The following is a 12,274-nucleotide window of genomic DNA, read 5'->3' on the forward strand; positions in this document are numbered from 1 at the left end:
GAGTGAAATTACGCCATGTGTTTGGCCATAGTATTTAAAAAATATATTTCACTTTTTTAGAAATATATGTTTATGGCTTTATGTCCATAAGTTTAAAAACTATCAAGACTAAACATACGTTTGTATTACAAGTCAATTGAATCTTCGTTTCAACAATAACAAAATAGTGTCTATGACACTAGAGCAGTGTGGTAATTTGGAGTGAGTGCAACAAGTATCATTCCATATATTGTGAAGTTGACAAAGCACATGACTTTGTTACATGAGTCGATTGTTCATCATTTTCATCAACAACCATATCATCATTTAATAATCACTAAATATGTCAACACTATTTTGGTGTTCACGTAAAAAATTATGTAATACAACGCAAACAACTACTATAGAGGGTGTTTTTCTAAAAGATAAAAGTTTTGTGTAAAATTTTAATTTTCAAAAGATCAAAACAATGAGATTTGACCCAAATATTAAAAAAAACTAGTATTTGGGAATTTGGGATATTTGACAAATAATGGTAGATTGTATGGACAAACACTATTTGCCTAATTTTTCCCCAAATATTATTTGGGAAATCTTCACAAATTTATGGATATTTTAATAGTTTTTAGAACGTATGAGTACTAATCTTATTTTTTAAAAATAGTCAAATATTCTTAGAAAAACCTACGCTAAACACATGTTGTAATTTCACCAAAAAAACTCGGCCCAAATATTATTGGAAAAGTTGTGTATAGTAGCAAACTATTAATTCAGATTAAATGCTATAAATATACTTTGATTAATTGTACCCTATAGCAAATTATTGCTATTTTCGCCTCTCCCCCGGGTGGAATCTTGCTCCCGCTCTCGATTGGTGGTAGTGTCGCTCGCCTCTCTCGCTTTTTATACAAACACAAATGTATAAAATGTGTTTCTGTTTGTATAAAGCGAGAGAAAATTGTATATATACATATATTTTTGTTCCTCTCTCTCCCCTCTCCCAGATCTCGCTCACCACTCTCCCGAATCTCGGTCGCGTCTATCGCTTATACAAACAAAACAAAATGTATAAATTGCATTTCCGTTTGTATAAAGTGAGAGAAAATTATATATACACATTCAAATACATATATCTTCGTCCTATACACTTATATATAAAATATAAATATTTCCCTACTCAGTTTTCTTTTGCCTTTCTCTCTTTCTCGTTTTATACATACATAAATTATACAATTGATTTTTTATATACAACTGTTTCTTTTGTATATGTATAGCAAATTATACAACTGTTTTCTTTGTATCTGTATAGCGAATTATACATCTGTTTTTTTTAAAATAATATCTATAGCGAAATATAGATATTTATGTTTGCTATGGAGCAAAATTATGCAAAGTTGCAAACTATCGCTATAACATACAAATATGATTTTTATGTTTGCTATATGAAAGTTAATCAATATTATTTTCCAAGAATATTTGGAAACTTGGAGCCAAACACTAGCTTATATTATTTTGTACTATCTTTATTTTATAGGCTAATTTTTTTGGGATGGAATTAGACATATTTCCACTTAAAATTCACAAATATTTTGAAAACAGCTGTTGTTGTAGAGTTTCAAATTCTAAAGTGAAACTCCATGTGGCCACTGAGTGTTTATGTTATATTGTTTCATGCTCTATTTAGCAGGCCTAGTCATGCAACTTTGCATAATTTATTGTTCAAGAAAGTGATTCATTACTCCAAATTAGAAGTTATTTATTGTTAAGTTGAGTAAGCCTCAAAGGAGGCATACTTAACTTGTCTAAATTCAAGATTTTCTTTGTTGCAATAGGCATATATTGAAAATTTACCATAAAAGTCCCTGCAAATTTAACAGTTAAATTAGCAAAAAATTCAGCCTAAAAATTGCTTCCCTTAGAGTGTGCTTTATATAAAACATGGTAATTTTGAAAAATAATATGAAAAACTCATTAATCATGTACAAACTAATAGTCAAGTTTAACCATAAATTAATCACGTTAGTTAATTTATGGTTAAACTTGACTATTTGTATCATGTAGACTATGATCAAATACTTTTTTTTTTTTTTTCATTTACATGACATTATTTGACTCGACACGAAATTTTTTCAGCAGAGGAATCTTGGAAAATACCAATAGAAATAGATGGAGAATCCATTGAAATCACCTTAAGGCCAATGAAAAAAATTCAGATATGGAAGATTTCGATGAATGGTCAAGAGAAAAAGAACTTACATTGGCAAATATAACAGCTATTTCAAATTTAGCCAATATATGACCATGGTTTAGAGTAATTAGTATGAATGAAAAGGCTATTGGATTCATTAATGTGAATCCAAATTCTGGTCTAGATGATTGCAGAGCAGATCTTGCATATGCCTTTAGATTACAAATATTGGGGCAAAGGGATTGTTACATTAGCAATTAAAATGGTGGTTTCTAAGATTTTCTTAGAGTGGCCATTATTGCAAAGACTTGAAGCTATGGTTGAAATTGAAAATAAAGGGTCACAAAGTATAGCATAAGGGATGGGTTAGCAAGAGATTTTGTGATGTTTAGCCTTTTAAATCCAAAATGTTCTTCTATCTTAGTTACGTTAGTTTACTATTAAAAGCGTTTAAGTTATATGCACAAATAATGATTGTAGCTTTTGGGCGTTTGGATATAATATGTTATTACTCTATTTTTCTGAATTTTTCGAATCAACTTTGTTTATGAGTTCGTTTGAAACTATATAAGAACAATTTTTATTTGCGGAAGTATTTACAATTAAACTATTATAACTATAGAATACTCCCTTTTAACGAATGACTATATTTATCTTAGGTGATCCACAAACGGTAGAAATCCCTCTTCTTCTTATTATTATTCCAATGGGTTGAAAATTTGAAATCATAGCTCTTTTCTGTTGTATCTATACGATGTCAGTTCATAGAAATTAAACTGATACAAAATTTGTTCGTCTCTTCACCTTAATTTTGTTGATTAGATATAGTCAAAGCAGAGATAAATTAGAATATTGAGTTTATGAGTTTTGAATTGGAACCCTTCTGAATTCTCGGAAAAACAATTTACTAATGTATATCTTTTAACACAAACATCAAGTTTCAGCCTGAATTTTATTGAATCCGTAAGCAGAACGTCCTAATAGACATAGAACATTATTTCCCCTTTTTCTCACAAAATTTGATCAGTTGATAAGAAGGTATAGATGAACATATCTCTAATTTCACCTTTATTAAAACAATACTTCCTTAAAAAACCCTCTTTATTGAAACCAACACCTTTTGTGACCCTATATTTGTAGGTTCCACCAATGCTTCTAACCTCAACAAATTAGGAAAATCATTGAACACAATTGGTAAAGCCATTTTCAATGCCTTAGTAACAATTCCTTGTCCCCAATAATCCGAACCAATTGCATATCCAATGTGAGCTCTATGATTTTGATCACTCCCTGATTCTGGCCTTACTGATACGTATCCGATTGAATGATTATTTAAACAAATGGATCGACGCCATGGATGTGGAATAACAACTTGTTGGATGTAATTTGTTGCTGCTTCAATTGATGTGATTGTGTTCCATCTCAGATAATATGTAACGTTTTCGTCGTTAGCCCATGTAAAGAGATTGTTAGCATCAGAAATGTTGAATGGCCTGAGAGAGATTCTTGTGTTGTCCATTCAATTGAACTTGTTCTGGTTATGATCTTCCCTCTGTTTTGGATTTGTATAAATCTTAGTTGAGTGAGTTTTGGACCTTAATACATATAAGGCATGTGATGATGTAAATAATTAATATTATGATATTATATTAATAAAAAGGTTTTTATTTGGTATACACTTAAATTATATTCTGTTTTAGCTATCCCCTCAAACTTGTTTATTCCACTAACACGTACACCTTTTTGTCTGTAGCTTCTAGTGTGACTAGACACGCCCGTCAGCTGACAAAAATAGTGATGATATGAATTTCCACCTGGATAAATAATAGCCACTTAGATAAATTAAAATGGCAAAAAATAAATATCATATTCCAACTCAATCTCCACCACCAAACATCGTATCTCCTCTTCTCATCTCCCTTTCCAATGCAATATCAATTTTTCACTCTAACCTCCTTTCCGCTGCAAAACAACACGGTTTCTTCCAGCTCACATAACACTCCATCTCCTCTCACCTTGCTCAATCAGCTGAATCGAAATTCTTATCCATTTTCAACGATGAGAAACAACTCTGCTACACGAAGAACTGGCCCTTGGGCTTTGATAATGATGACGACGACGACGGTGATGTCTGCGGCCGGTCAATATTAGAAAAAATAGAGATTTTACATTTTTTTTTTACTGTTGTAGCTTTATGACGTGGAAAAAAAGCACTCCTTCACGCGCCTAGTAGAGTGTGACTTCAATTTCTACGTCAGCTGGACAGAAAGGGTGCATGCGTTGGATGAATAAACAAGTTCAGGGAGTAATTCAAACAAAATAAAATTTAAGTTTACACCGAATAAAAAGCTTCAAGTTCAGAGGATAATGAATATTTTGTCTAATAAAAATTATTCAAAACATAACAAATAAACTACAAATACTGAAGGAATATTGATTGTATTAAAGTGTTGATCTAATAAGGGAATACATGGGAGATATATATAGAAGGAGTACTAATCCTAATAGGACTAGGATTAGTACACAGTAAATACTAATATTATTTAATACTATTTATTTAATACTATCTGTTATTAAATACAACTTATTAGTTTGTCTGATTCCGTTTTATACAATTTATTTTCAGATTCTTATGTTATATATATATAATACTAAAATCTTGACAAAAATATAAGTAAATTCTTTTTTTTAATGTTTAGTAAGTAAAAAAATAATAATTTAAAAATATTTATATGTAAGTTAGTATATTATGAGGTTGTGCCAATATTTAAGGTAAAAGAACAAAGAAACAGTTTAATTCATTAAGTTTTCGTTATGAATGAAATTTCTTATTTTTATAATTTTTTAATTACGTAATAAGAACTTTATTCTAACGAACCAAAAATATTATCTTAACTTTTAAGCGCTTGTGCTGGATTTTTCCAAGAAAAAGTTGGAAAGTAATCAAGTGAGGCGGCTATCAAAATTATTGTTCTCTTTTAATTTATTGGCTGCAAATGGTTCGTGACAGTTCCAATTTCTTGGTGATCAAGTCATAAAAACAGTAAATATCTAGTTGACTTCATTTTAAAATTTTATCATATATTAATTTGTGATAAATAAATATTTAATTTAAAAAAAATATATTTATATAGTATATTTTAATTCATTTTTGTTGTGTCTACTGAATATTTGACTTTAACATAATATAAAAAGTTAAAAAGTATCTAGATATAAGTTAGAATGTTTAATCGGACGATACATACGAGTTTATCAGAGTTACATTTTTAATAGTGTTTAATAATCGATTGAAGTCAAACTAAGACATCTATTTGTATATATTATGCTCCTATGAAATTTTTTTTCATTGCCATGGTTTATATAAATATCTAGTTAAAAGTGAAATAATCTCATTCACTCCGCCATAACTTTTAATAGTACTTTTCATTTTTTGATTTTCACTTGATGTTTGGAGCTCGTATTGGAGCCCTAATTAAATTTGAATCGCATATTGCAAGGTCTATTCGAAATTGATGTCGCTCGAACCCAACCACAACCTCCAAGATCTCTGGTTAAGAGTAAAACACACTTTACACGGTTTCTAGGTCAAAGAAAGTTCCAGAAGGTTTCTTATCTGACTCCTCCATTTTCAATGGTCAAATTAATTCCAAGATTATTAATAATATAAAAAGGCCACATCTCCATGATCTAGAAACCATACAAATATAAAAAATTTCTCATTAGCTTCAATATATTTTCATTTTGATGCAATGGAATCTGATACATCTTATAATCTTGAGAATTTGAAATTGAGTAACAAAGAAGATGACATAATTACCCTGAGGTTACTAGACCTAACAGATGTTGATGATTTTATGGAATGGTTTGGTGATGACAATGTTAGTAAATTTTGTTCATGGGATACATTTAAATCGAAAGAAGATGCAATATCATACGTAATTGATGTTGCAATTCCACATCCATGGTTCAAAGCAATTTGTTTAAATGGCACACCAATTGGTACAATTTCAGTTTCACCTTTTTATGGTACTAATAAATGTAGAGGTGAACTTGGTTATGTGATAGCATCAAAGTATTGGGGCAAAGGGATTGCTACTAAAGCTGTGAAGATGGCGGTGTCCGCCATCTTCGTAGATTGGCCTCACTTAGAGAGACTTGAAGCTGTGGTTGATGTTGATAATCCAGGATCACAAAGGGTGTTGGAAAAAGTTGGTTTTAAAAAAGAAGGTGTCTTGAGGAAGTATTATTTACTTAAAGGGAAAACAAAAGATATTGTTATGTTTAGTATTTTATCTCGTGATTTATAAGTTATCAAAGGAAAATTCATGGATCGGCCTTATCATCTCTACCCTATAGGTATTATGAGATTAGCCTAAGGATGTGTTTGACATTCTGGGGTCACGGACCGATCATAGAAACCTATTAGCTATTTTATGTAAGTAAGTTTGTAAAATTTTTAATTAATTAATTAATTTCTTATGAAGCTTAAGAATGTTTTTGAGAGATTAAATATTTCTTGAATGTTGAGGAGATCACTTTTAGTTTTTATCTATGATTTCATCTTATTGACTCTGTTATAAGAAGGCTAGTGATTCTGTAGACAAGACTTGTGTATTATAAGATTAGTTTTACTATTTGAAGTCATTTATATAGCTATGATTTTTCTCTTTTTATTATTCCCTTTCTACCTCAATTTATGTGGCGTAAAACAATATAATGTTAACTCTGATTTCTGATTTCTGATTTACAGAACATTTAGAAATTTTCAAACATGAACTAAGAAAAGAACTTCTACATTACTTTTTAACATCATGAAATTATTGGAATATACTCACTCTATACAACAACACTTTTTCACTAACTTGGACACATATTAACAAATAATAAATAATAAGAATAATATTATTATAATATCCATTAAATATATTGAATTTAATGTTTTGGAAATTGTATTAGATATTAAATAGTATTCAATAATAACAACAAAATAGACATAAGAGGATAAATTATTTCTTGATTTTTCAAACTGGACAAGTATTGTTGGACAACTATTTTTTAATATAATGAACAAATAAAAACTAAACGAATATAGTAGCATTCTTTACACCTTAATGTAAGTAATAGTAGTATTCAATTTTTTTCTATTTTTATTAAAATTTGTGTCGAATCAAACCGAGACACTTACGTGGAAAGGTAATGAGTAATAGATTAATATTGAACTAAAACCAACATCTTGATTAATTTAGTACTTTTAATGGATTCTCCAACAAAAGCTGTAAAGTTGGACAAGTTTATAATTTATTTTTTTGTTGTTGTTTGCAAGTGACCCATTATAAGAACAGTAAAGACCTAGCAATTTCCTTGATACATTATTTATCCTTCATATTATTAGCTTAATGTGACGTTTCAATTTTGTCATGTTACACTTTTCTAATCTTACTCGTATTTAACGAAAATATTATTATTCTATACAACCTAAGTAATAGTTAACTATTCTAAGTGAAACAGATTTTCTGACGTGTTTCGATAAAACAATAAAAACAGTATAAAAATATACCCTTTTTTTATGCTCACAACAAAAAGGTGTAAAAACCACTATGGTAAAAACACCTCTCGACATAAAAACTCCTCTTTTTACCCAAAGTTGGAATAGGAATCCTAAATTATACAAGATTTATTATTTAATTAATATATAATTAAAATTTGTTTGTCCTAGTTCACATAGAAATAAGTTTTGATACTATAAATAGGAATGCAGCTAGTTATTCTTCTATATACAATACAATACAAAGAGAACTCGAAGTAACATTCAAGAAGATGAAGAATGAATCAGACATAATAAGTCTCCGTTTATTGGATGAAAGAGATGCTGATGATTTTATGGAATGGTCTTTGGATGAAAACGTTAAAGAGTTCTTTTCTGTTGGACATTTTTCAACTAAAAAAGACGCGAAGATATACATTAATAGATCTATTGTACGACAACAATGGTTCAGAGCAATTTGTTTAAACGAAAAGCCAATTGGTTATATTGAGGTGTTACCTGATCACGGAATTGAAAGGTTCAGAGGTGAAATAAGATATATGTTATCATCAAAGTACTGGGGCAGAGGGATCGCGACCAAGGCTGTGAAGATGGTGGCGTCCACCATCTTCGTAGACTTGCCATACTTGGTTAGGCTTGAGGGTATGGTGTATATTGGTAATATAAGATCACAAAGGGTGTTGGAGAAGGCTGGTTTTACAAGGGAAGGTGTTTTGAGGAAATATCATAGGTATAAAAGGGAACTAAGAGATCTTGTTATGTTTAGTTTTTTATCTACTGATCAACTTGTTACCTGATTTACTGTCTAAATTGGATTTATACTCAACATTTTATATATAAATAGGTTTTTTAGTATCTAGTTAAAATTACTATTGTAAATTATGAATAATATCTTTTTTTTTTCATTCACAACTAATTTATTGTTTCAGTATAAATTTCATCTATTATACTCTTCAATGAAATCTGAAGAATTGCCAACGATGTAGTGGTAAGGTCTGCATAGATACACTCTACCCTCCATATATTCCGCACCAATTGAGTTAATTCTCTTTTAATTATCTAGTATCTAGGTAAAATTAGTATTGTATTATGGAATATTATGAATAAATTATCTTTTTTTTTTTCATTCATAAATTAATTAAATTTCATCGAATTGCCAACGAAGAAATTTTATATAATATAACTTTCAAGGTTGTGACTACTTGTGTCTTTCGGTAATAACCTCTTTACCTCCACGAGGTAGTGGTACTACAATAAAAAATGATCATTAGAATTAATTGCCACTAAATATGTATTTTTAGCGGCAATTGTCACTCTTTGTTATGTTCCTAAAGTCTTTAGCGACATTGATTGTAATGGCACTTAACTAATGCCGGTAAAGACTTAAACAATCTTTATTAATGTCAATATTTAATGGCGCTAAAAGTTATTTTTGTTGTATTGTGGTAAGGTCTTTGTTGTTATAAACAGACTATGAAGAAAAGTAAAACAAACAAATTGAAACAAAACGAGTAATATATATATTTCAGTGAAGACAACATTCTGATTAATTTAGTACTGAATGATGGATTCTCAAAGAAAAGCTGTACAGTTGTCAAGTGAGGTTGCTAAGAAAGTTCATATGTCTTTTTTCCCATTCCTTGGTGACTAAGTTATATGTTTAAATAATACTTATAAAGTTCCAGCTTTGCCTTGTTTCACTTCCCTAAAACTATAATCTCTAACATATAATAAAATCAAGAGAATTTGAGTGTTTTTTGGCTATGGAATATGATTCATCCTCTATTGATATTACTCATGTTAACGAAGAGTTGCCAATGAAATTCGAGGAGACGTTGAAATTGAGTAACAAAGAAGATGACATAATAAGTCTCCGTCTATTGGATCTAACCGATGTTGATGATTTTATGGAGTGGTTTACGGATGACAACGTTAATAAGTTTTGTTCTCGTGACACTACTTTCATATCCAAAGAAGACGCGATGCAATACATTGCTGATGTTGTTATACCACATCCATGGTACAGGGCAATATGCTTAAATGACAAGCCAATTGGTTCAATTTCTGTATCATCATTTCATGGAAGTGATATATGTAGGGGCGAAATTGGATACGAATTATCATCAAAGTATTGGGGCAAAGGGATTGCCACCATGGCGGTGAAGATGGTGGCGTCCACCATCTTCGTAGACTGGCCCCACTTGGCCAGGCTTGAAGGTGTTGTGGCTGTTGATAATATAGGATCACAAAGGGTGTTGGAAAAGGCTGGTTTTATGAAGGAAGGTGTTTTGAGGAAGTACTATCTTGTTAAGGGGAAACCAATTGATATTGTTATGTTTAGTCTTTTATCTAATGATCAACAACTTACATACTTTACTTGAGCCGAGGATTTATTGGAAACAACCTATTTACCTTCACAAGATAGGAATCAAGCTACGTACATACCATCCTCTCGAGAATCTCTAGTTGGCTAAAGTGGAGTACTCTAGTATGTATAGCTATTGTATAATTCTCTCTCTCTATATGTATAAATTATATATATCATTATGCAATATTATTATACAAATTGTAATAAGTATATGCTATACCATAAGATGGACTGAACTCTCTGCTTTTTGAGACTAAAGCCAGAAGAGAAGAAAGAGAAAAAAATGAAAGAGAAGGTGTGCAACACTTTGGGGCTAAAGATTTATGATATAAGTTTTGGGCTATAAATATGCAATATAAGTTCAAGTAATTATATTTTGAGAAAATTTCACAAATAATAAAGAGATTAAAAAATTTAGTTACCTTCGTAGATAGAATTTGCTTAATCATGTTCCAATGTTATAGTTTTGTTTGTTATAGATATTTTTGTTTGTATATTTCGCTTCGAATATACAAACAAAGTATGTATATATAAATCTGTATTTATACCCTTAATAATTTTTTAAAACTCCGTTATATATTTCGCTTGCTATATGAATTTTTTTAGAACTCTATGTGTATATTTCGCTTGCCAATATTACAAACAAGGTAATTTATTATGTTTTTTTTTATAACTTAAACAAATCAAATGTATTCAACAAATTGTATACGTTACCTAAGGTAAGCATATAAAAATTTAAATTTATACCATCAGAAATCAAAATTATAGAAATTCTAGATTTATACAATTATAAACTGAATAACAAAATTTAAGAAACTATAGCCAACTGTATTATGGAGGGTAATATACTACCAAATGTTTCCCATTTTGCGTCTCCCCATTTACTCCCTCCGTCCAGTATTATTTGTCATGATTTCTATTTTTAGAGTTGAACTATAAAAACTTTGACTAACATTTTAAGATGTATTTTTTCATCATATTAATATGCAAAAAATTGTAATTTATAGTACTTTTCATATAGTTTTAGAGTATCTAATTTTTTTGGATAAAATATCGAACTAATGCGATCTAATTTACCTTTGAAAATTAGTCAAATTGACTTTCGATAAGCGGAACATGACAAACAATTCTGGACGGAGGGAGTGCTATTTTAAGAATATAATTTCAAATAATATAAAGATTAGTTTGACTCCAATTCCTATACCAAAACTAATTTCCTCGAAACTCTTTTTTATATTCCTTTTTTTGAGTTATATGAAAAGTCACCTTGTTGGAACAAACCAAAATTGTTTATGATTTGGTATTTTAGAAGTTTTTATAATTCATGTCTAAATAGGATTTATAGTTTAAATTATTTATTGACTAAGTTTTCTAGCTAATATAAGTTATAGAACAAAGGAGGACTTCACAAGTTTTTTTGTGTTTTAGTAAAAAAATATAGAAGATGATCAATCAATCAGACATAATAAGTCTCCGGTTATTGGAGGCTAGTGATGCTGGTGATTTTATGGAATGGTGTTCGGATGAAAACATTAACAAGTTTTCTCAGCAACTTACTTTCAAATCGAAAGAAGACGCGATGATTCACCTAGCTAAATATATTGTACCACGACGATGGTTCAGAGCAATTTGCTTAAATGGCAATCCAATTGGTTATATTTCTGTATCACCTTTACGTGATGGAAGTGATAAGTCGAAGGGTGAAATTAAATACGTGTTATCATCAAAGTATTGGGGCAGAGGAATCGCGACCAAGGCTGTGAAGATGATGGTGGCCACCATCTTCGTAGACTCGCCACTAATGAACAGGCTTGAGGGTAAGGTTGATATTGAGAATATAGGATCACAAAGGGTATTGGAGAAGGCTGGTTTTACAAAGGAATGTGTTTTGAGGAAGTATTATTATTTTAACGGGAAACTAAGTGATCTTGTTATATTTAGTCTTTTACCTACCGATCAACTTACTTGAGTCGAGGGGTGTATCAACTTTATTTATCTTGTAAATAGGATTTATAGTCAAAATTTTATAGTATATGAATAGGTTTCTAGTTTCTAGTATTATTAATGTCTTTTTTTCCTTTACAGTTTTACATGTTTAGTTAAAGTTTCATCTAATTGAGGTAATGGAATCTGAAGAATTGCTAATTAAATTTGGTTGATAAATAATTAAGACGAATACTATAATATAAACACT

General features: G+C 29.9%; 4 protein-coding genes and 1 pseudogene across 4 annotated transcripts; 4 read left to right on the forward strand and 1 right to left on the reverse strand.

The window, feature by feature from the left end:
- Positions 1–3,100: 3,100 nt before the first annotated feature.
- Positions 3,101–3,778, reverse strand: LOC107030795 (annotated as a pseudogene).
- A 2,077-nt stretch (positions 3,779–5,855) lies between these two features.
- Positions 5,856–6,713, forward strand: LOC107029842 (uncharacterized N-acetyltransferase p20-like). Its single transcript, XM_015231290.2, has one exon. It carries the CDS (start codon positions 5,917–5,919, stop codon positions 6,472–6,474), a length of 558 nt encoding a protein of 185 aa, XP_015086776.1. The 5' UTR covers positions 5,856–5,916; the 3' UTR covers positions 6,475–6,713.
- A 1,218-nt stretch (positions 6,714–7,931) lies between these two features.
- On the forward strand, positions 7,932–8,538 carry LOC107030446. The gene has a single exon (XM_015231723.2). It carries the CDS (start codon positions 7,985–7,987, stop codon positions 8,507–8,509), a length of 525 nt encoding a protein of 174 aa, XP_015087209.1. The 5' UTR covers positions 7,932–7,984; the 3' UTR covers positions 8,510–8,538.
- An 872-nt stretch (positions 8,539–9,410) lies between these two features.
- On the forward strand, positions 9,411–10,654 carry LOC107029840 (uncharacterized N-acetyltransferase p20-like). The gene has a single exon (XM_015231289.2). It carries the CDS (start codon positions 9,476–9,478, stop codon positions 10,091–10,093), a length of 618 nt encoding a protein of 205 aa, XP_015086775.1. The 5' UTR covers positions 9,411–9,475; the 3' UTR covers positions 10,094–10,654.
- A 559-nt stretch (positions 10,655–11,213) lies between these two features.
- On the forward strand, positions 11,214–12,092 carry LOC107030447. The gene has a single exon (XM_015231724.2). The coding sequence runs from the start codon at positions 11,525–11,527 to the stop codon at positions 12,047–12,049; it is 525 nt and encodes a 174-aa protein (XP_015087210.1). The 5' UTR covers positions 11,214–11,524; the 3' UTR covers positions 12,050–12,092.
- Positions 12,093–12,274: the final 182 nt, after the last annotated feature.

Source organism: Solanum pennellii, chromosome 9 (genome assembly GCF_001406875.1).
Source record: "Solanum pennellii chromosome 9, SPENNV200".
Lineage (NCBI taxonomy): Eukaryota > Viridiplantae > Streptophyta > Magnoliopsida > Solanales > Solanaceae > Solanum > Solanum pennellii.

Bases quoted from the DNA above. Each gene is read 5' to 3' on its own strand.
- LOC107029842 (XM_015231290.2), top strand. From the start codon at position 5,917: ATGGAATCTGATACATCTTATAATCTTGAGAATTTGAAATTGAGTAAC.
- LOC107030446 (XM_015231723.2), top strand. From the start codon at position 7,985: ATGAAGAATGAATCAGACATAATAAGTCTCCGTTTATTGGATGAAAGA.
- LOC107029840 (XM_015231289.2), top strand. From the start codon at position 9,476: ATGGAATATGATTCATCCTCTATTGATATTACTCATGTTAACGAAGAG.
- LOC107030447 (XM_015231724.2), top strand. From the start codon at position 11,525: ATGATCAATCAATCAGACATAATAAGTCTCCGGTTATTGGAGGCTAGT.